This window comes from Lissotriton vulgaris, chromosome 5, assembly GCF_964263255.1.
Source record: "Lissotriton vulgaris chromosome 5, aLisVul1.2, whole genome shotgun sequence".
NCBI classification, from domain to species: domain Eukaryota; kingdom Metazoa; phylum Chordata; class Amphibia; order Caudata; family Salamandridae; genus Lissotriton; species Lissotriton vulgaris.
Genome location: NC_141693.1, coordinates 779,919,753 through 779,942,097, shown reverse-complemented (window position 1 = coordinate 779,942,097; position 22,345 = coordinate 779,919,753). Strand labels below are relative to the sequence as shown.

The following is a 22,345-nucleotide window of genomic DNA, read 5'->3' as shown; positions in this document are numbered from 1 at the left end:
TCTGGATCCAGTCTGGCGCCTGGGGATAGTTCTAAGGTAAGTTATCTATAACTAATATTAGTCTCTTTCAGATAATGGGAGCAAAGCTTCGGTTTCACGTTGATGGGCATGGTAAAGGAGAAAATCACATCAGTGCAAATAGATGTTTCCTCTATGCGGCTGTCTCATTCCCTGTAGTGGTGTAATATTGATACAGAGGTTGACAGCAACACCTGTTGGTGTGAGGGTGTTATTTCAGAGGTTTCAGTATCCAGTCTGACAGCTGGAGTATTCAAGAGGTAAGGAATCTGCAGTTAGAATTGTTCATCATAAATAATTGACTGAAAGATTCATTCTTACTGGGAACCTGCCCTTCATGTAACAGATTCACAGAGCTCTATTCAAGGTTTATATTGCAATCATTGTAGGAGAGTAGGGTCTGCAATCCTATGGTCACCCCAGATTTTTGCTTTTTGCTTCACTGGTTTACGACTTTCCCTGGCTGTGGGCCTGCTAATCAGACCCACAGCCTAGCTGTTCTCTCTCTAAACTGACATCCATGTACTTTAGGTGCATTTACCAATTGGTATTGGGTCACTCTTGTAAGTCCTTGTACAGGGTACCATAGGTACCCAGGACATAAGTGAACCCAAGGCCTACCAGGGGCTGCAGCATGTATTATGCCACCCCTGGCTGGTCATCCAAATCTGACACAACTGGCTGATCAATCAGCTGGGGCAAGGTGGTGTAATCACCCTTTGCTGTAGATATAAAATACCTATATCTAAACCTAAAATGGACACATATACTCCTATAATTCACTCCTATGGCAGGCCTTAACAATCCTGGAGGCAGAGTGCTTGGAATTATGTGAGATAGTGCTCTAGCATGAGATGAGCCTGTCTGCAGCTTTCGGAACCTAGTCCTTTAGCTGTTTCCATGATAACGCTATACCATATACTCTTAAGTGAATTATAATCCTCGCGGTTATTACTAACTTTGGCATAGCATTATCAAAACATGTCGAGTAAGGTGTCATACGAATTGGAATACTACCCCCTCGCCAGTTCTGGCGACGGGGGTAGCATTCCACCCTTTTAGAGGGACACGACATGTATGTAACTGTGAACCCCGGTTAAAGTTATCTCGAGCCTCAGCATCACAAAATGGATGCTGCCACCACAGACACAAGTCTGACCTCCTGCTGCTGGGAGTCCTTCCAGCGAGGGAGGCCTGGCCAAAGGGTTTCCTGCCTTGGGAGGTGCTAGCACCACCCCAGACAGCGTTTTGTGAATTGGGTAGGACAGGCCTGAAAGGAATGAGACATGCCTGGGGCACACAAGGTGCCCTGTGCATACACCGGCTCAAACCAGTTGCTTGGGCACTCCAGCCCCAGCTCTGGCGCGAAAGCGGACAAAGGATAGGGGGTGTAACCACCCCCCTTCCTGGTCCCACCAATAGGAGGGACCCAGTGATAGTACAGCTCCCTTTAGGAGAAAAAAGGTAGGAGCTGGTCCCATTCCAAATTAGATTACCTGAATTGAATCTACAAGAAGAAACTCTGGACTTCGACGTTCTGCTTCACAGAAGACTGAAGAAATCTCCCTTGTGGCCAAGGAGTGACCACCCTGCACAAGCAGGCACCATCAAGTGTTCCAGCGGTTCACTTTGTCGTCTTCCCGAGTGGATCCAGACTTCGGAGCCCGACAAGACCCGGACTTCCAGACCTCTCCCACCTCAACCTACATCTGCAGCACAGCTGAGATCCGTGGGTGCGACGAGACACGTGGGACCGGCCATCTTGAAAAAACTGCACTTCGCTTCCAGCACAACTTCAGAGGCATCCTCGACGAAGTGCTTTGGGGATTAAGAAGCCCCAGCCCCGAGCAGCTCCTGCACAGAAGATCAGCCCTCCAGCATCCACGAGATCTGCGTGGGACCCTTTTGCTTGATTGCTGCTCGACGTGTTGTCTGGTCACTTGCCGGCTGGCTAGTGGCCTCCTAGACGACGAATCCTTGAAATCCACACCGCTGGTCTGGTTGCTCCAGACTGGCCCTTGATTCCCTGCAAGGGAAAAACACCCCGGACCCTCCTGGTCCGCACCAGACGCCGATTCCACTCACCGCGTGGGTTGCCTTTGCCAAGGCCTGTTGACGCCAAATCCGGAACCAACACCGCCGACAGCGAGAGCCTGCGTGGGACAGCTTGTGCCTCCATCCTGGTCGTTGAAGACACCTCCTGGTCCACGTGGCTGCAGAGTCAAGAGTCCACTCTTCACCTGATCGCGACGACAGCATCTGGTTCCTTCCTGGTTCCACTCCAGTCACTGGCTAGTGACTTTGAACATTGTCCCCTCTGCTTTCAGGTCTTCATCTTCCTTGATCCACCCTTGGATCACTCCGGACAGCTTCCTACTGGTCGCCTGCAGCATCTTTTCTTCAAGGCTCCATTGACTTCAACGCAGAAACCCGACGCACTTTCACACCTATGCACCCGCAGCCCGTGGGCGAGGTAACGAGAGCATTTCGGTGCTCAAGGGTAGATTGACTCTCCTAGTGTCCAGTTTCACAGTCGTTTTAGTCCTAACTAGTCAGAACTGTCCGTACTTACCTTTTTCGTAAATTGTACTGTCCATTAACTTTGTTACGCATCTCGCGTGTGAGTTCACACTCTGCACATGCGTTCCGTGGGCCTCCTATTACTTACCTAAAGTTAGGATAGTGTTGTCCCAGCGATCCTACAGCCTCTGGACAGCTCCATTCCTTCTATCGACTTTCTCAACCCACTTACTTAGTATATGGTTTGACGTGCCCCTAGGGCACCATTGTAATTCGTGCAACTTAAACGTATTTTTCTTAAGAGTCTTGTCATGTGCTTAGCCCTCTGGAGTTCAGAGGTGTTTGTTATTAATAAATATATTGTTTATTTTCATAACAACCTGTGTGGTGTCCTTTCACTTGGTATTCAAGGGGTTATATGTGGTAAAACAGCTGGCTTAACATGCCAAAAGAGTTTAGCCTAAGACTGCTTTGTCCATGCTACCATTAGGATAGCTGGTCTATAAGGTTGACTTACAACCAGTCACCATAAGGGTTGTTTGGACTGATACAAGGTGATCACTAGAACTAGTGAGCATCATATATCAGGCCAACTTCCCACAATCATTCATTACAACATCCCTGTAGGAAGCTGGCTCTCTATATACTATACCAAAATTAGGTTATAGCATGCAGAGTATCCAGAGGATCCCCAAAGGCTTTACAGAGGCTAAAGTAGATAATACTAATGCTCCCTATTGTGGTAGTGTGGGCGAGCAGTTAGGCTTATCAGAGGGTGGTGTTAAGCATTTGTTCAACACATGTATCAATAAACGAGTCACACTCAATGAATATATCCAAGACCAATTTATAAAAATAGCACTTTGTTAAATATGTTTTGCAGGACCACAGAACTTCATCTTAGGTAAATACGTTCTGCAATAGAAACACATTTCAAGATAAACAAAAATACACTTTTAGTGCAATTTCCAGACTTTGCAATGTTAACCTATGGGAGGAATACATCATTCCACATACATATAGGTAACATCAACTTACAAGACCAATCTTCAGAAGTTAAGATTATAATTGGGAAAGGTTCAGTTCAGCACCAACCGGGCAACACCAGCCGCACAGGGGCAACCGGGAGCAGGCTGAAACTTCAAGGTTGGGAGCCAATACAAATCAATAGGGACAAGAGCAATAGGACAGAGGCTGCTTACAAGTAAGTAGCAACGGTTTGGGGACCAGTCTCCGGGATTGTGGAAAGCATTGGATAGGGCCCAAAGCAGCATCAACACTACACCACCTACCGCACAGGGGCAGCCAGGTGCAGGGTGACAACACAGTGTTGGGTGCACAATGCAATGCAATGGAGAAAGGCCCAATCAGACAAGGGCTGCAGGTTGCAGACTCAGGCCAGGAACCCGGTCGAAGGAAACCAACCGCTGGACAAGTAAGTTGCGGTGCTTGGGGACATAGGGACACCTTTGTTCCGCTTCACCAAGGCCCACGGCGGATAGGTGCAGTGGTCTCTTACGGTGTCAGAAGCAGCTTATCGGCGCAGGTCATGGTTGGGGGGGAAGGGTCTCCATGCAGAGAATGCAGGCGACATTGAGGAGTCGAGGAACGAACAGCTCACAGTGGTCTCGGGATCTGGAGAACTGGGGCACCTTGTTGGAATCGGTGGGCCACTTAACTCGGGCCGGAGGCATTGGGTGCAGAGGTGGAACTGGGGGCAGGCTTCGCAGCTCTTCAGGTCACAGAGTCTTTACTTTGAAGATGGTTGCTTTGCAAACAGGACCGCTTTTCTCTGGAGATCTTGGTCTTTATCGAAGGCAGGCAGTCCTCCCAAGGTTCTGGTAGGCGCTGGACTGCAGGACAAGTTGTCTTAATGCACAGGATCATTGAGGGCTCCAGACAGGCCGGCGGGCTGGGGCCAAGGTAGTAATTCTCTGCAGTCTTCTCTCCTGGAGTGACTGTGTAGTGTCCGTCTTCTTCGGTCATCTGAACTCAAATTCAGGGTTTGGCGATGAATCTGAAATACTAGATTTAGGGGTTTTACAAGGGAGTAACAGGTAGTAGTCAAAGGGCCCCTTGTCGGGGGGGGTCTACAGCCTCTATTATGCCCACCCCCTGTGGGGGGGAGGGGGGACACAGACCCTACCCTGATTGGATAAGTCCCACCATCTTAAAAATGGTGGGTACTGAAAAGTGTACTTCACCTCCACCCAGTATAAAGCATTGTCCTCAGCCTCAGAGAGTACAGGCATTCTCCCCATGAGGTGAGAACACTGGTGGTAGCAGGCTGGCTCAGACCATCAGTGACCACACCAAGTAATGGAAGGTTTCAGCCAAACCCTCTGAGGGGTACTCTGGGTACAATTGTTCATAAATCTGACACTGGAATCAGTGCAAGTTTAATATGCTGAGATGTTTGGTACCAAACATCCCAAACTTCAGTGAAGCCATCATGGAGCTGGGGAAGAAGCTGCCAAGACGTGCACTTATTTTGCAACGTGAACAAAGTGACATCTAGACTGTGTGTCCCCAAGGGTGCTCCTTAACCACATGGCTGCTAGGCGTTTTCCCGTCCTGCGCTAAAATATCTAAAACACCATAAATCATGACGAGCTGGCCTTGTCATCCGCGCACGGCAGGTAAGCGCCATGACGAGCCCAGCTCGTCATTAGCTTCGAAGGGGTTAAAGGAGTCTCTGAGGTCCAGGGACTGACCACCCAGCCACTGCCTAGGGACATTGGGAATACAGGACTGCTCTAGCTGTCATGACAGATCTCTTCAAATAATAAATAACATTCAAAATAAAAAAACGGAGGAAGACTCATCAGCACGCTTAGCCATTCCTCAGTGGGAGCGCCAACCACGTTTCACAAGCTGCACCAGTCCCTATGCCTGTGTCCTATTTTGTTTTCCCAATGCTTGCAATGCTTCGTAGCACCAGCACTGCGAGCTTGAAGAATGAAAAACAGCAGCACTGCGAGCTTGGGTAATAAAAACAGGAGCAGACAGGTGGCAGAGAAAGAGAGTGGTTTCAGAGACACGGCACATATAGCCTTCGCATTTGGGCAAGCCTGTGTGAGCTCATTAAAGCAAAACCTTTAAGCTTTGCCTCTATTACAACGTCATTAAAGTTGGAACATAAAACGGAGTCCCAAACCTCCAATTAATGTTCAGTCACACTGGGGTACAATCTCATCTGTCGTCTTACCTTGCCTAGTTTCTGGGTGTCCAGGGTATTACTCAACTCCGACAAACCAATGAGTGTCATTTACATATACGTCTGTCTACCACCATGTTATAATAATAAAACATAGGTAAAGCAATTCAAAAAGGCTTCAGCGAACCTATTGTTACGCTTAACTGAAGTCTAAAGCGTTTTTAAAAACATAAGGCAAAGGCATTTATAGGTGATCTAGTGTAGTATACATTTTGGTTCAAAGAGACCAGCGAAAACAAAAACGGAAGCTTTGCATTACACGTCATTGTCAATGTGAAAAGTTAACAAATAAAGCTTCGAATTAAAAGTTGTCATGTCTTGAGCCATACCTGTAGCGCCAAGGGAGAGGTCGTCTCATGGGTTTTCACCCAGCACTCAACCAACCTCTCAATGTTCCCGGAGGAAATGTAACAAAGGCAGGCCTGAGAGGACAGTCTTCCATTCCCTTCTGACTCCAGGCGGGCGCCCAAAAGATCTGTGAAAAAACATGAGACGGTCCTAAACATCTTGGCCCCAGTAAAACTTAAGCCAGCAGTAGCGCATAGACGCAAGCCGAGTACGAGCCAATGGAAAATAGTGCGAGTCAAGCTGAAAGGCACACAAGATGAAGGGGGCTATTAATGTTAAACAAGCATTTGCAATGCAATGGTCTCGGCATCATTAAAGGTAGAGCTATTGGCATTGCTCATGACATTTGTTTTTTTTTTTCTTTAAATCATAAATAAATGGCATTGTCATTTACATTGCCAATACACAGCACTCTGCACTCAACAGCACACACCACTCTGCACCTGCACTCACTGCTCTGCGCACTCACTCTGCACTCACTACTCTGCACTCACTACTCTGCACTCTGTACTCACTACTCTGCACTCACTACTCTGCACTCACTACTCTGCACACTCACTCTGCACTCACTACTCTGCACTCACTACTGTGCACTCACTACTCTGCACTCACTACTCTGCATTCTGCACACTCACTCTGCACTCACTACTCTGCACTCACTACTCTGCACTCTGTACTCACTACTCTGCACTCTGCACTCACTACTCTGCACTTTGCACACTCACTCTGCACTCACTACTCTGCACTCACTACTCTGCACTCACTACTCTGCACTCACTACTCACTACTCTGCACTCACTACTCGGCACTCTGCACTCACTACAGAGTGCTGGGAGTGGGAGGGAAGGGTGGGGGGAGTTTGGTTTCAAGTAGTTGGAATAAATGATAAAATCAAAACGTAATGTTACTAGACGCTTCTACACTTGTAGTAACTGTGTGTACGACTCAAAACGCTTGCATTGTGTTTTTTGTTAGTATATTCTGTAAAGTACACAATGATATTGCTAATAAAAAGATTGTCAAATAAAAATATGAGTGTATATATATTCCCTACTTTGATATCCTATTACCTTATCTCTTTTCGTCCTTCAGTCACTTGTTTATTGTTTTCTTATTATTATATTTTATCTTGCGATCTCTTTCTTCTGTAATACACGCCCTTCTTCTGTGCAATTCATTCTTCGTTATGTTCTCCTTTGTCACCTCCATTGCTTATTTTGTGCATGACTTCTCATACTGTCATGTTTTTGTTTTTTTTGTACTGCCTACCTTTCGACCATTGTAGGTTTTAACTGGCTACGTCGTTTGGTTTTATTAATTTCCTTTTTAGCTTTACTCTCCTTATTTATTTATTTATTGTTTGCTCCTTTCTTTCTGAAATCTGTTCATTGCAGCATCCTTCTCTCTTATGTCTCTACATTTCTCCTTTATCACCTTAATTGATTATTCTGTGTTTAACGTCTCATACTATTGTCATATTGTTTTTATTCTGCCTTCCTGGCATTACTTGTACATCTTAATTGTTTACTTGTTTCGGTTTTATTCATTCTTTTCATTTCAATCTCCTTATTTGTTAATTTGGCTCATTTACTTTCTGAAATCTGTTCATTCCCGCATCCTGCTCACCTATTCCCCGCCCCTACATTTCTCATTTGTTTCCAATCCTCCCGGTTTCCTCCTTAATTTCTTCATTCCGCACGCTCTCCGTTCTGTCATCCTCCCGCCCGCCCACTCTCCTCTCCGACTTTGCCTTCTTTCCGTCTGTCCTGCCTTCTTGCCTTCATGCTCCCTCTTTTCTTCCCTTACGCCACCATCTCCTTCTATCTGTTCCCGTACTCCTTCTTCTCTCCCTCCAATCATCTCGTTCCCTCTCCTTCCAATTCTAAAAAAAAACTCCTGCATTAGGTCCATCTGACAGTAGCGTGGTTCGAGTGTCAGATTGAATTAGGGAGGGGATGAGGTTCCTTACATGCGAGATTGAAAGCAAGATGTGCTTTCAAAAGGAGTTAATTGCCAGTGCAGTGGCAGAGAGAGACGCCCATCCTACCTGTCTGCTGCAAAATACAGCCGCAAAACATGGTCGGTTTAAAGAGGGGCTCAGAGGTCCAGGAAAGAACATTTCTAACAAAAGTCCAGAATTCAGTATCCGTTTCGTTCTTTAAATGAAAAAGAGGGAGGAGAACGATTCAGGCAGGAACAGATATAATATCTATATTAATATGCGAGTGTTTACGTGAAATGCTTATATTAGCTGTAATCGTGTGTGGATAACACGTGCGCGCAGTGTACCAGTTTATCTCCCAAATTACGCCACTTGTGTAAATAACATTATTATGGTCGGAATATACATACTACGAGCTCACGTGCACTCTCGAGGGGGGTGGAGTAACTCCCACTGCCCCCGGAATTCCGCCGCGGCCGCACCGGAAGTCAGGCAAGGTTGCCTGTGACGGGGGCGGAGCCGCGTCCGGACCGGAAGAGGAGGCAGGCGGAGGAAATGCGTTGAGCGGCCCGGGGCTCCTGCGAGCGTGGAGAGCCCCGGGGCCGACAACAGGACGATGCACACGTGTTGCGGGGCTCCCTTGACCAAGAGGGAGTCCCGGGAAAGGAGCTACCACCTGCCCGTGCGGAGAGCGGAGTCCCCCAGATTGCGACAGTAAGTTAAAGGGGGAGGGGAAGGGCCGGTGCACTTGTGTGTGTATGTGTGTGTGCGCGCGCGCGTGCGTGTGTGTGTATGAGTGGGGGGGTTCTGTATGTATGTGCGTGCGCTCCTGTGTGTGTTTCTATCTCTGCGCATGCGTGTGTCGTGTGGGATACTTATGCGCGTGCCAGTTTAGCATCGCCTGCGCGCGGCCAGGAGTGTCTCCTGGGGAGCACACTCGCTGACAAAAGATCTCGGCGGAGACGCGCTTCCGCGCGTCTTTAGCCGAGACCTAACTTTAGCCGAGACCTAAAAATCAACAAGATTAAAAATACCGACATTAAGAATCATGAATATACAACCCGCCCTCAGACCAAAGGCACGCTGCATATAATGGAATACAGTCAGAGCGACATTTACCATTATGCTTAGCACACTACGGTCGCCTTCTTCAGACCATTATGTACTTACACAGAATCATATAGCTGAAATGCGTACTTAAGCTATGTGATTACAATAAAACGATATAAATATAAAACACACAATCCACGCTACTCTACATAGTGAATGCACTGGTAAGTAATACATTAGGCCTCAATCCTGTAAACTTTTGGGGTGTACTAAGCCATATATTTCGCAGCACAAAGATATTTTCTGTCAGGAGAATGCATACAAAGCACAAGTCTGCCATCTACCGACTAGAGTCTATACTTGCACTCACTTTAATGTACTACATCATAACCGTGTTTCAGACACGGGAAACGACTTAAGCATCTATGCGGATGACGCAGGTCTAGTCAGCGAAACCAAGATCGGCTTACAGAGCCTAATTAACGTAGTAACATAGCATGCTGAAGCACACAAGATGCGTAAAGACAAAAACACTGCCGATCAGGAAAAAATCGGCACTATATAAATGGTACTTAAAGGATCAATCAGCCCTTGGAGAACATTACAAAATGTAATACCTCGGAGTCATGATAGATATAAAAGGAACATGTGCGGAACAAAAATCGCAAGTCACAAGGAAAGGGGCGGCACTAATGTCATCCTTTAGCGCTCACTTTAATGCCTTAAGGGCCATCAGGCGCGCAACACCCATTGGGCTAATTTTAGGGTGCAGGGTGGTTAAGGGTTTTGGGGTGCCATGGGGTTCATTTTAGGGTTCAATGCGGGTATGGGTTTTAGGGTGTGGGGGGGACATTTTAGGTTTCAGGGTGGGTGTGGGTTTTCTGGTGTCAGGGGGGAAATTTTAGGGTTCAGGGTGGGTATGGGTTTTGGGGTGCCAGGGGAGAATTTAATGTTCAGCATGGGTATGGGTTTTGGGGTGCCAGGGGTAATTTTAAGGTTTAGGGTGGGTATGGGTTTTGGGGGGCAAGGGTGTAATTTTAAGGATCAGCGCGGGTATGAGTTTTGGGGCTCCAGGGTTTGATTTTAGGGTTCAGAGTGGTAATGGGTTTTGGGGTGCCAGGGGGATAATTTTAGGGTTCAGGGTGGGTATGGGTTGTGGGGTGCTAGGGAGGTAATTTTGGGGTTCAGGGTGGTAATAAATTTGAGGGGGCAAGGGTGTAATTTTAGGGATCAGTGCGGGTATGGGTTTTGGGGTGCCAGAGGTAATTTTAGGGTTCAGGGTGGGTATGGGTTTTGGGGGGTAAGGGTGTCATTTTTGGGTTCAGCGCAGGTATGGGGTTTGGGGTTCTAGGGGGATGATTTCAGGATTCAGGGTGGTAATGGGTTTTGGGGTGCGAGGGGGTAATTTTAGGGTTGCATGTTTTCTCCGCTTGACCTGAGCATTAATCGATCCTGATTATCTGCCATTTTAGCCCCGCCCCATTGATTAACATTAGCCACGCCCCTTCATTTGCCATGTTAGCCCCCCCCCCCGGAAATTAAGACCTAGTTGCGCCCCTGAGGGCCATAGTATATTACCGATTTCGAGGGTGAAAATCTGCGATACCTCCAGCTCTGCCGTGTGGCTCATAGGCACTCCGTGGTAGACACAAGGATCACTGAACGACCCGTTCTATGAATTTATAGATACATATTCTCTCTCCCAAAATACGTGTCACCTGTACAGATACGCCCAGAGTTTGGAATCCAAAGCAAGTATTGTAATGCTATGGGGCTTAATACGTGAAGACCTGCCATAGATTGAAAGTGGCTCGCAGCGGAACTTTAAGTGAAGTTTTATGGACTGCCATAAATGAGAACCCCTTAAACACAGCAAAGATATGGAGGAGAACAGTGCTTTAAAGGGACAAAAATAAGTGCTGATACTCATCAAAATGAGGGATAGACACGGGGTGGAGCTTGGGGCGGGCATAACGGCGGTGCTAAAGGCGGACCAAGGGGCAGGGCTACATTTTTAACCTTTCCAAGGATTTTATGCAAGAAATCTGCATGCATTGTTGGAATATCGTATGTATGTAGTTGCAGCGGGTACAAAATATGGCAGCCAAGCTGGCACTTTCTCGCCCGCGCACTGCCTCTTCCACCACGGCACTTCTGGATCTACATTGGCTGCCTGTTCATCAACAGGTCCTTTTAAAGCATCCTGTCTGGTTTTTAGAGTTTTGCTGCAGAACTTATTTTCATGGTACTCTACCTCTCGGAGCTTACGCTCTTCCTCTGCGTGTCTGGTGACGGTTCCCAGAGTCCAGAGGGTAAGGATGGGAGGTCGGTCGTTTAGTTTTGCGGCCGCTATACTTTGGAATTTTCTTCCGATATTGCTGAGGAGTCAGGGTGAATTTCTAACCTTTAAGAGAGGTTTGAAGACCCACCTGTTTCCAAGAGCAGTGTGATCCTGCATCGGTGGTTTCGGCTATGCTGAGTCAAAGCACCAGAATACCCTCTGGTTGACAGTGTAGCGCTATATAAGTATGCAAATACATACATACATATATACATACATCTGTCCATTAGCTTTTTGCCCTAATAACCATTTACATAGCACTTACTAATAAATGTTTATTACTACCCAAAGTAACCCTTTTTTAGCAATCTTAAATTAAAAGATCGAGAAAGAAACCAGTACGGTTCTATATATATGCCTTGTTGTTGCATGCAGGTCCCTGCTGCAGCGGCATAATTTGCTAAGATATATGCCAAGGATGTTAACTTGTGACCTACAGGGAAGACAGGGATCTATGCAACAAAAACAGTATCCAATTGAGCTATCCACATAAAAAAAAAACATCTGATCTACATGTTGCAAGCTATGCTTTCCAGCAGGCACAATGACCCTCTAGGCAATTTTATGGTGAGTTGAACTTTAGATTAGAATGCACACAGATCTTTCTAGCAAGTGTATTAACCACCAGAGCTATCCACTTTATTGCTACTTATGCTGCCCCAATCTTTCTTACTTAAGAGAAAGGCACTGGCTTCCTGTTTCCTACCATTAGTAAATGCTTCGCTGCAAAAAAAAAAAAAAGAGCAATTCATCAGACAGTCTTTTCATTCTCGGCACTAGTGGGTGTTTCTGTCTAAAATGGAAACCAGTGTTGCTTTCAAAGGTACATATTTTTGTAACTTCGTTAAGCAGCATATTCTGTCTCTCGCTGCCACTGGATAAGAAATGTAGTCACAGAGACACTGGTGAAGTTGCTGCTGGTGGCTCAACCTTTCAACATTCCATTTTATGTGATTGAAAAGGAGTGGTGGACAAAATAAACAGGTTGCACGTGTGATTTTAGATGAATAAAGGTATCTAACTGAGTTCTCTGAATACACTCTGTGTAATTAAATATACACCCATATATGTAACACTCAGCAAAACAAAAAGGGGTAACCCAGTATCCCTCAGAACCTGGGCCTATATACTGTAAACAACAATGGTTCTGTCGGGTATAGCTATTTCTTTGTGAGTTAGAAACAATCATGCAAACAGTGAAAGAATGAATGTTTGTATGATTTTTTCTAACTCACAAATAGCTATACCCGACAGAATCATTGTTTACAGCATATATGTAACACAGCCCACATGTTGAAAAAACGTCTGTTGGATAAGAACTGCTCTAAAATCTTTTGTTGACTTTTAAATAGTGCTCAACATCTTGTCTTGTGATAGATGTACTGGCAAATTTGTGTAAAAGACTCTAATGGCAGCAGTTTACATACAGCGATTTCTCCTACAGAAGCGTCATTGCAGCATTGTGTTACTGTGAACAATGCCTCTCACACATTCGCCCATTAGGTGTTATAGCCACCTCTCAGCGCCCGCTGTGGAAGGACAAGGGATAAACCTTCTGCTCTGATGGCTTCCAGAGCATATCCAGATCACTGTGTAATGGTGATGAGCAGCTGTTCTCTTGCACGAGCCCAGCCCTGGCTTCCAATGTGAAGGTGCTGCCGAGGTACGAGGTGATTGATGACGGAGCGCCAAATGCATCAAAGCCAGACCCCCGTGAGAACCAGTACTCTCCTTATTCAAGTAAAAGTGCAGGTACTCGATGCTAGAAAATGAAAAGGTGCCGGTACTCAGTACCAGTGAGTACCGGCCCATTTAAGGCACTGGAAGAAACCATAAATAGACTCCATATACAGGAGCTCTAGTACGGTTTGTGCTCTTAGTCCACTTTTGTAAACCTACTAGTCAAGAAAATCTCTCTCCAGGAAGACAAAGCAAAGCTAACCAAGCGGTCGAAACCTTGGATGATTTTGGGCAACTATACCATGCTGAAACAGCAAAATTATTTTGGTAAAACTTACGCTCTTTATGTGAAATTTAGGCGCATGTGATACAGGTTCAGCGTCTCAGCAAAAGAAGCTATAAACGCCCTTCATTCAGAGGAGAGAGGAAAGTTCGAGAACCCCTTCCTGGAACGTGGTCTAGGCTCCGCAGGCCAGCCGTGATGTGATCGCTGGCTTCAAATCAGAGGATACCATGCTCGGCTGAAGACTTGTGAATTTTTTAACATCTGCTGAGTCCTAAAATAACAAGCACTAATGAATGGAATAGGTTTCGCCTATGTGATTAATAATAAGCTGGTTTTTGTTGTAAGTTGTAGCTTGGGGAGTAGTTGTGCAATATAAATTACTAAAACTCCATTAAAGTATTATGACTTGTATATAGAGAAAGGAAATATATTGTGCTGTTACTGGTGGAATTATAAAGCGCGGAAATTACGAAAATTGGTGAGCACAAAGAAAAAAATAGCATGTAGTCAATAAGTACAGTGTGAATGCAGATGAGGCCAGGGATCGAGATTAGGTGAGACTGCCCCACATGTCGCTGGCTGCACCTTGCTCAGACTGGAAAGACATCTCACAGCTGTGAGAAGTTGGTCTTGCATATGCTGTTCACTATTCTAGTGGGCACCTTGCACCAGTCCGAACCACCCTTATTGATGGTAGGTTAACCACATGGCTGCTGGGTGTTTTCGCCCCCCCTGTGCTGGAAAAAGCCATTTTAGTGGCACCATGACGAGCTCAGCTCGTCATCAGCACACGACACCCGTGGGTGATGACGAGCTGAGCTCGTCATCAGCATCGAAAGGGTTAAAGACAACCTTTATAGAAAGCTATCCTAGTGGTAGCTGTGGAGAGTAGCCTTCAGGCTAAGCCTTGGAGGAATGTTAAACAGCTTGTTTTACCAATCTATAATCTCGTGAATGATCAAATGAAAGGAGAACCATGCCAGGGATATATATAAAATATATGTATTTATTCTAAACACATGTGCGCATGTGCCGAGGGCGGACGCTTCGGTGCTCGCAGTCCACGAAGTCTGTGTCTGGGTCCACCAGAGCCGACCGCCGCCTCGCTGTGGCCCCTGGCAGCTGCAGTTGAACATTGGCAGTTTCCGAGAGCGGCTTCCAGGTCCTTGGCGGAGGTGTCTAGCACCCTTGCAGAAACGCCGGCCGACCTGCGGGAACGGCCCGAGAGCGACGGGAGCTGCAGCGAGTTACACAGAAGCCGCAGGAGCAATCTTGGCGGCATCCTGAGAGCAACAGGAGCGGCCCGACAGCGGCGGGAGCCACAGCGAGCCATCCTGCGGGTCATCCTGTGAGTCGGGCCTCCCCGGCAAACATCCAACAAACTTTCCCGAAAAAAACTGTTGTCCGCGTTCAGCCTGCGGAGGAACAGTTAACCGCACCCTGGAGAATAGGTGAACAGGCGCCAGCAAGGTAAGAGGCAGTGGCTGGAGGGGAAGACGAAAGCAAGCGCGGCAGCCGTTAGAGGCGGCCGCAAAGTAAGAGCCAGGGGTGGACCCGGGGAGGCTGGTTGACCAGGTCTTCTCAGCCTGTGGCCCCCCGTGTGCTCTGCTTGCCTGCTCGCCGCTGGCTGATTGCCACTTGCTGCTTGCTGCTATTCTCTGCCATTTTGCCATTCTCTGCCACTCTTATCACAAGCGGCAAAACCAAAATAGTAGCAAATCAGCAAATAAACCAAAACAAACCAGCAAACAAATCAGCAACACTACTCACTATAAACTCACTACAAAAGTTAACAGAGTTAAAAAGTTACAAAGAAGGCAAGCACCGATTCAACATCGCAGCCTGCGCACAGTGCCATCCTATTATTAACCAAAGGGTCAATCAGCACCGCCCACCTCGAAGCAGCATGAGGTCGGGGAAACTACGAGGCGAGGACGCCTTAGTAGCTAGACCACAGGGGAAGACTAAGAAGGTCAAGGGGGGCCCCCAATGTATGACCAACGAGGTGGAGGAAGAGGTAGAGGAGGAAGCCAAAGGGACAGCCGTGGGTAAGGGTAAGAGTCCCACAAAGCCAACCCAGGAAGATCAAGGCTTTAGCACAACTGACACTGTTACTGACCCTGCAGACCTTGCAAAAAACCCCCAAGGCACGATACATAAATTTGACAATCCTGGTGCACTAAGCTTGGACGAGGGAGCCAAGAGGATCAACAAGGACAGTACAATCAGCAGCCCTGTAGTGAAGAATGAGGGAAATATTTTGAGAGACGTAACACCACTGCCAGCACACAGTGAACAGGCCCCGCATTTAAAAACAAGTAAAAGGGCATTGATCACAGACTTCCTCAAAGTTTGTCAAAGACTTTCCACTGGGAGTGGGAGCTGGAGCGGGAAGGCACCCCCACCATATGATTCCAGCTCCAAATGCAATAGCATACAATACAACGCTTACATGGAGGGTACAAATAAGGGAGCCCTATGGTCCGCATCACCACCATACCATCCAAGGTGTTACAGTGAATCCTGCAAAGCCCATACCACAAAATCAAGAAGGAACTCCGGGAGTAAGGGGTCCAGCACTCTCTGGTCAAACGTTTCAAAGACCCAACAAATAGCTAAAGACTCAGCGCAAGCTAAGGAGGAACCACCTTTTAAGCCACAACAAACGACTCACATATTACTGGCGCGTGCCCTAGTACACTGGGCCCCGGACGTAACTGATGACTCGTTTTCTAGGAGCAGAGTGTACACTTAATTCTGCAGTCTCAGGTGCAATCCTGCGTGGAAAAGCCGTGTCCATCGCTACAAGCAAACTCCCACAGTCCAACGTCCAGTCAGCTCACGCCGGGTTTGGAAAAAAATCACCACCCTCTTTCCACCGGACGAGCTACTGAAGACACCAATGCTATCAAAGATAGTCAGACACAAAAGCCGCAGGAACTAAATTTAACAGCAATTGAGACAGTAAAACTCGAATGAAGCACATGCGAGATATCAGCTCAACACTATCAATGTTCTGGGAAGGAAGAGAGCACCGACAAAAGGCTAGGGAGCGACCAACTGCGTGAGCATCTCACCCAATCAGACCCCTTTGTCTACTCTGCTATCTCACCCATCCCCATCCACAGTCACTCTCAGGGGGAATCTCCAGAGAACAGTCAAATGGTTTCCATTTGGCCGCAACTATTAAAGACAATGGAAACCATAGGAGCCACCATGTCCTATCACGCGGACAAACTGGAAACTCAAGTCGATCTGCTCAACCTCCTGGCGTTTCACGTTCAGGGGATTGAAGCAAACCTACAAGACTTAAATAACATGATCACCAAGGTTTCATTTAAATAAGGATCATACTTTCTACACCTGTCACTGCTCTGACATAATAGACAAACTGGCTACAGTACCGAGTCTGATGACCCAGATACTGGGGGCCGTTAAGGATTCGAAAATAGACTCTCCTACGGAAACATCCACAACAACAAGTGAAACAACCGGCAATCAGCATTCCAATGAGGGCCCAGGCAGGCAGACCAGGCAGACTAAAGTTAGCAGGGGCGAAGACAGCCTGGAACTCCAAGACTATCTACACTCTCCCCCAGCAAAGGAAACGTTGATGCCAGCAAGTCTAGACGAACACAATCCGGTTAACCGCATAGAGGTAGCCAAGCTAATTCAGGGGCCATCTCCCAATGCCGCGCCAATCTCTAATCACATCAAACAGGCTCCAACGCTTACAAAGAGAGAACAGAAGCGACTAAGGAAAGCTAGAAATGCAAAAGCACACAACCGATGGGTCCCACAAACCTCTGCGGAAAAATCCATCAACAATTCTGAGATCAACGAAGCCAAACAGCACCCAGAGAGCGTCTCACTTCAAACTAGAACAACGTCAGAGCAAGGGTCCACGCCGAATGTTCACGTACCCACAAAGGTACCCTCAATTTCAAAAGGAGCAACAGGTCATACAAAGACAAATCAGAACTCAGTAAAAGTGTTCAGTATCTTTAAACCTGCGGGAGAAAAAACAGACTGTAATGTACCAATTCAAGAGCCAGGAACAAACATAAATACTAATCAAAGGAAGGAATTGTGCGAAAATAACTTACCCAGTCAAGCCCCAGACATCAAAATTCAAGCCAACCTAGATAATGCCGCGAAGATCAAGGGAAACAATTTACGAGACACACAGGGCGGAGAATCTCATGTATCATCAGCTCCAGTCCCCAACGGACAAGATTTCACAAACAGCACACAGATGGCAAACTTGCACATATCAGAGCCAGAGGCGGACCGGGCAGGAACGGCCCCTCCACTTAATGAAGAGTGCAGACGACCAAAAATTCCAAAGCGGTCCACGTTCAGCAACAAAATCGAGTTCACTCCACAATATTGCTCAAGAGGGTCCTATGACATCCTGAACAGAGGGGCCATTTTAAGACTTCTAGAAGAGCTACCAGGCCTGCGACACTTAAAATCGAGCGACCTTGAATCAAAAGAGTTCAAACCAAACCCTCTTCAATTAGGCTCCGACTCGACGATCACAACGTGGACCAATCATACCATCACAGATCTAATCCTGTCTCATAGGGAGGTATTTGCCGCATGGGGCATTGAATTATAAAAGGTGTAGCCTGCACGATATCCCAGCCCGCTGCGGAAACAAAACACTAAAATGAGCCTTTTAAAAAATGCCAAAGGGCCAGATTCAAGAAGCAGTATCGAAGTGGAAGCACAGCATATAAGGCAAATTACGATCATATTCGCTCATCAGGAGGCAGATACGCCCGAAAGGCCCCAACACGCTACTCGGGCACAATCCCACAGGAATGCAGCTTGAACTGACAGCAGACCAACGACGGGGGAAAAGCAGGGCTGTATGATCTGTTCATGGAACATCAATGGTTTAAATGCGAAGCTGGAGGAAGACGATTTTATTGAGTTTATAACCCAATTCAAAATACTATTGTTTCAAGAAACATGGCAGACCAAAAACTTGCCTCTAGTGGGATACAAAGAATTCTTCGTCCCAGCCCAGAAGGATGTACGCCCCGGTAGGGCCAAAGGGGACCTATCCATTTTCACATCAACAGATTTCACCTGGTCACCAACTTGCATCAACTTAGACTCCCCATGGATGCAATGTATTAAAGGGGAAATTTCCCCTAATTTGGTTCTCCTGATAGTGAATCTCTACATGCACCCCGGTGGAAAACATAAAGGGAAAAGGATAAAACAACTAGTCACCACAATCAAGTAATTGAAATCAATCTACCCAAGCGAAAACATGATTATAACGGGAGATTTTAATCTGAACCTAATTCGTGGACTGGAGGGAACCCTCCCCATTCACATCGAGCCACGGCAGGGCAATCAATGCAGGCAAAGTGCATTGGGAAGGAAATGTGCCTTAGAACTGGAAGCTCTCCATCTGTACACCCTAAATGGAAGAGGCCATCTGGACAGACCAGCCGCCCTAACGAGGGTCTCCAAGAACTCAGGTTCTACCTTAGATTATACCCTGGCTGACTCTGACCTATTCCATCATATCAGTGACTTCCAGATTCATGAATGCAGAGAAAGTGATCATTTCCCACAGACCCTCATCCTGACCATCCAACCTACAAAGTCGGAGAAGGCCCTGCCTTTGTCCTTGAATACAAAAATCTTTAACCTACAACGGCTAAACTGGAACGAAGAAAATCTCTCTATCCTAATGGCGTCATGCCACGTATTGCTCCAACCATCTGAAACATCGAGAGACATAGTAAAAACTTGGGAAAACTTCGTAATGGAGATCAATAAGATACACCAATCTAACAACAGAGGACGCAAACCCATAAGAAATAGAGGGGGGGAATGGTACACACCAAAACTGCATCAACTAAAAAGGCAAATAAATGCATTTCTCAGGGCCGAACGCAAAAAAGATCCCCAGTTATCACAACCCACGCCGAATACAATCGAATCTCTAAAAAAAGAACTAAAAAGAGAAATCAATCAGGCCAAGCGAATCTATAGGGAAAAACTAGCGTGCTCCATACTCCATGCAAGCAAATTGCAGAATTCAAAAGATTTTTGGGCAAAAATAAACTTTATGCTCAATGGCAAGCATCGCCAGTTTAACTCAGACATGACGCACCAGCTCTGGAGCAGTCACATCGACTTATTATATAATTCCTCGCATAATTCACTCACGGATAATAACGCCGAGCGTCCTGAAGAGCCTCCCCGGTCCAGCCTGAGTACAAAGCTAGTTTCAAAAATCACTGGCAACTTACCGACATCATTGAATACAGGAGACATGGAATTGTTCTCACTAAAGCAGGTCTCAAACACCATAAAATCATTGAGAGCAGATGGAGCACCTGGACCAAACGGGCTTCCCAACGCCTTATTTAGGAAAGACCTAACGTTCTGGGCCAGCCAATTAACACCCTTATTTTGTCACAGTCTAAAGACCGGGAACATCCCTGAATCATGGAGAGGCAGCATTCTTCACCCAATCCATAAATCCGAGTCCCGCTCAGACCCTAACAACTATAGGCTAATAGCCTTAATAGATGTGGAGGCCAAGATTTACGCTTCCAACTTGCTGGTAGAATTGGAATCTTGGGTGAGCAGTACAGGGATAATTCCCCGGACACAAACAGGCTTTCGGCCAGGACTGGGCACCCTGACCAACTTATCTGCTTTAACCCTCCTTGTTAACAAAGCAATCTACAACTCCACCCCGCTGTATACTTGTTTCCTGGACCTAAAAGCGGCCTTTGACAAAGTGCCCAGATCCAATCTTTAGGCCAAAATGAAAGCTTGGGGTGTGCTGCCAAAGTTATTGGAAGAAATTATTGAGCTTTATTCAGACACCTGGGTCCAAGTGAAAAAAGGAGACGGTCGACGACTGACAAGGAAATTCCATACAACCGACGGCGTAAAGCAAGGCTACGTACTGGCCCCCAGCCTCTTCAACATCTACACCGCGGACCTAGAAAGTGACCTACGCACCATTCAGGGAGACCCACCAAAATTGGCCCACTCACCTATAATAAGTCTACAATACGCAGACGACATTGTGCTCCTCTCAAAAACCCACAACGCTTGATCTCCAAACTGTCTTAGTACCTCTCGAACACACAACTGACTATAAATCTAAAAAAGAAAAAACATCCTATGCTTCTGCGGCTCTCGAAAGAAAAAAACAAAAATTAGTCTGGAAGATACATTCAAACTCACTTACCCAGGTAGACCAATATAAAAACCTGGGAATCTTACTGGACTACCAATTAAAGTTCAAACAGCACCTGGAACAGGGGAAATCCAAAGCTAAACAGCTTCAATTTGCTTTTATAACTGTTCAAAAGCAACTAAGCGGACATTCCACCGGCCACATTCTTAAGATTGCAGCCGCTAAATTTCTGCCATCACTAACTTACGGCTCTGAATTACTGGCATCCAGGGACTCCGCAGTGCTAAATCTCGCCCAATCCAGGCTGTTCAAAAATCTCTTCTCATTCCCGCGTCATATCTCTCAAGCTCAAATTCGTTTGAAGTTTGGTCTCACTAACCAGCTCCCGGCAAGACAAGGAGCACTCGCCAAATATTATTGGCGTATGAGGGACGCAGCTGACGAATCCCTGGCCCACCTTTGCTGGTTAGAAGTTGAAAAACAGGCCAGGCTACCAGACTCAACATACAAGACCTTGAGGCAAGCACTTGAAGCATTAAAACTGGAAGAATCCTGGCTTTTGCCCATGACTTATTCTGCTTTCAAGCTGATAACCAAGAAAGCAGTCAAACAAGCATCATTACTCATGGACAAAGCAGCAGTGGCTGGCAAAAGCCATGCCTGGATCGTTTTGCCGTCATACACCTATTTAAAACCTCAGGAATATTTGAAAGACTGCTTCATGGATTACTACACAAGGAAACTGAGCCTTCTAAGGCTGGGCTGCTTCTTGTCTAAAGATCTCACTCCCAAATGGCTACGGTTGTGGGCAACTTCCGACTGTCGCCTCTGCAGCAGAGTGTACACTTAATTCTGCAGTACGCTCCTTCTACCACTCCTAAGAGAAGCCCAGGTGAGAACTTGCAGGGCGGCGGGGATAAGATGCCTAAGTGGATCTTGGATAGAACTCTCATGTAAAACCATAAAATGTTTTAATCTTGCCGCCATCGAGCTGGAAAAAAGGGCAGCAACCAAAGAGGTCTCTGGACAATAGGCCAGGCTCCGGCCGGCCACGGACTCTTCCTCTCTCCCCCCTCCTCCCTAAACGGTCGTCTTTTTTGTATCACAAGTTAAAAACAACGTGCACCCTGTTTGAACTTCCATTATTCTCCCATACCTTTTACTTTTTTCCTTCTTATTAGGAGTAAAAAATAACGTGCATCCAGATCAAACTCACACAATTCCTTTTATTCTTTTTCCTTTTAGACCTTTCCCTGCTAATTTTGCACATTTTACGATATCAGTTTTCAACTTGATTTAAAGTTGATTTTGCGTTGTTTTTATGATGTAAATGTCGCTTGCATGGTGGTAAGTCCACCCTTTTATGATTTTTTTTAAAATCAAATAAAGTATCTATTACAAAAAAATAAACACATCCCACTAGTCTCTTTATGAGGCTAGAGGCAAAAGTACATTCAGTAAACGTATTAATGCACAGTAAATTAGCACAATAGACGTTGAGCCCAAGGGCGTACCAAACCATACATTAAGAAAGTGGTATTAGAACCACAACCTGCATAAAGACAAGGCCTAGAGCCTGTAGAACCGCTGGGGCCACCAGGAACCACCCAAAGTAGTGACACAGGGGACCCAAGTGTGACACGTGCAGTGTCTAAACACAGCCGCGAATCACCATTAACTTCTATGGGGAAAGTGGCAGTTGGAATTTTAAAGATAAAGGACACTTAGAAGAGGACTTGGAGCAAATCCCTTTAGAACTA

The 22,345-nt window shown here is 46.4% G+C and overlaps 1 protein-coding gene across 1 annotated transcript in view; it reads right to left on the bottom strand.

Moving 5' to 3' along the window:
• Positions 1-22,345, bottom strand: part of SEC31B (SEC31 homolog B, COPII component) — a 1,335,991-nt gene that overhangs the window by 722,145 nt on the left and 591,501 nt on the right. Inside the window, exon 13 of the mRNA XM_086922250.1 lies at positions 6,085-6,230. Within this exon, the coding sequence (XP_086778376.1) occupies positions 6,085-6,230 (146 nt within the window). The remainder of the gene's footprint in view (positions 1-6,084; positions 6,231-22,345) is intronic.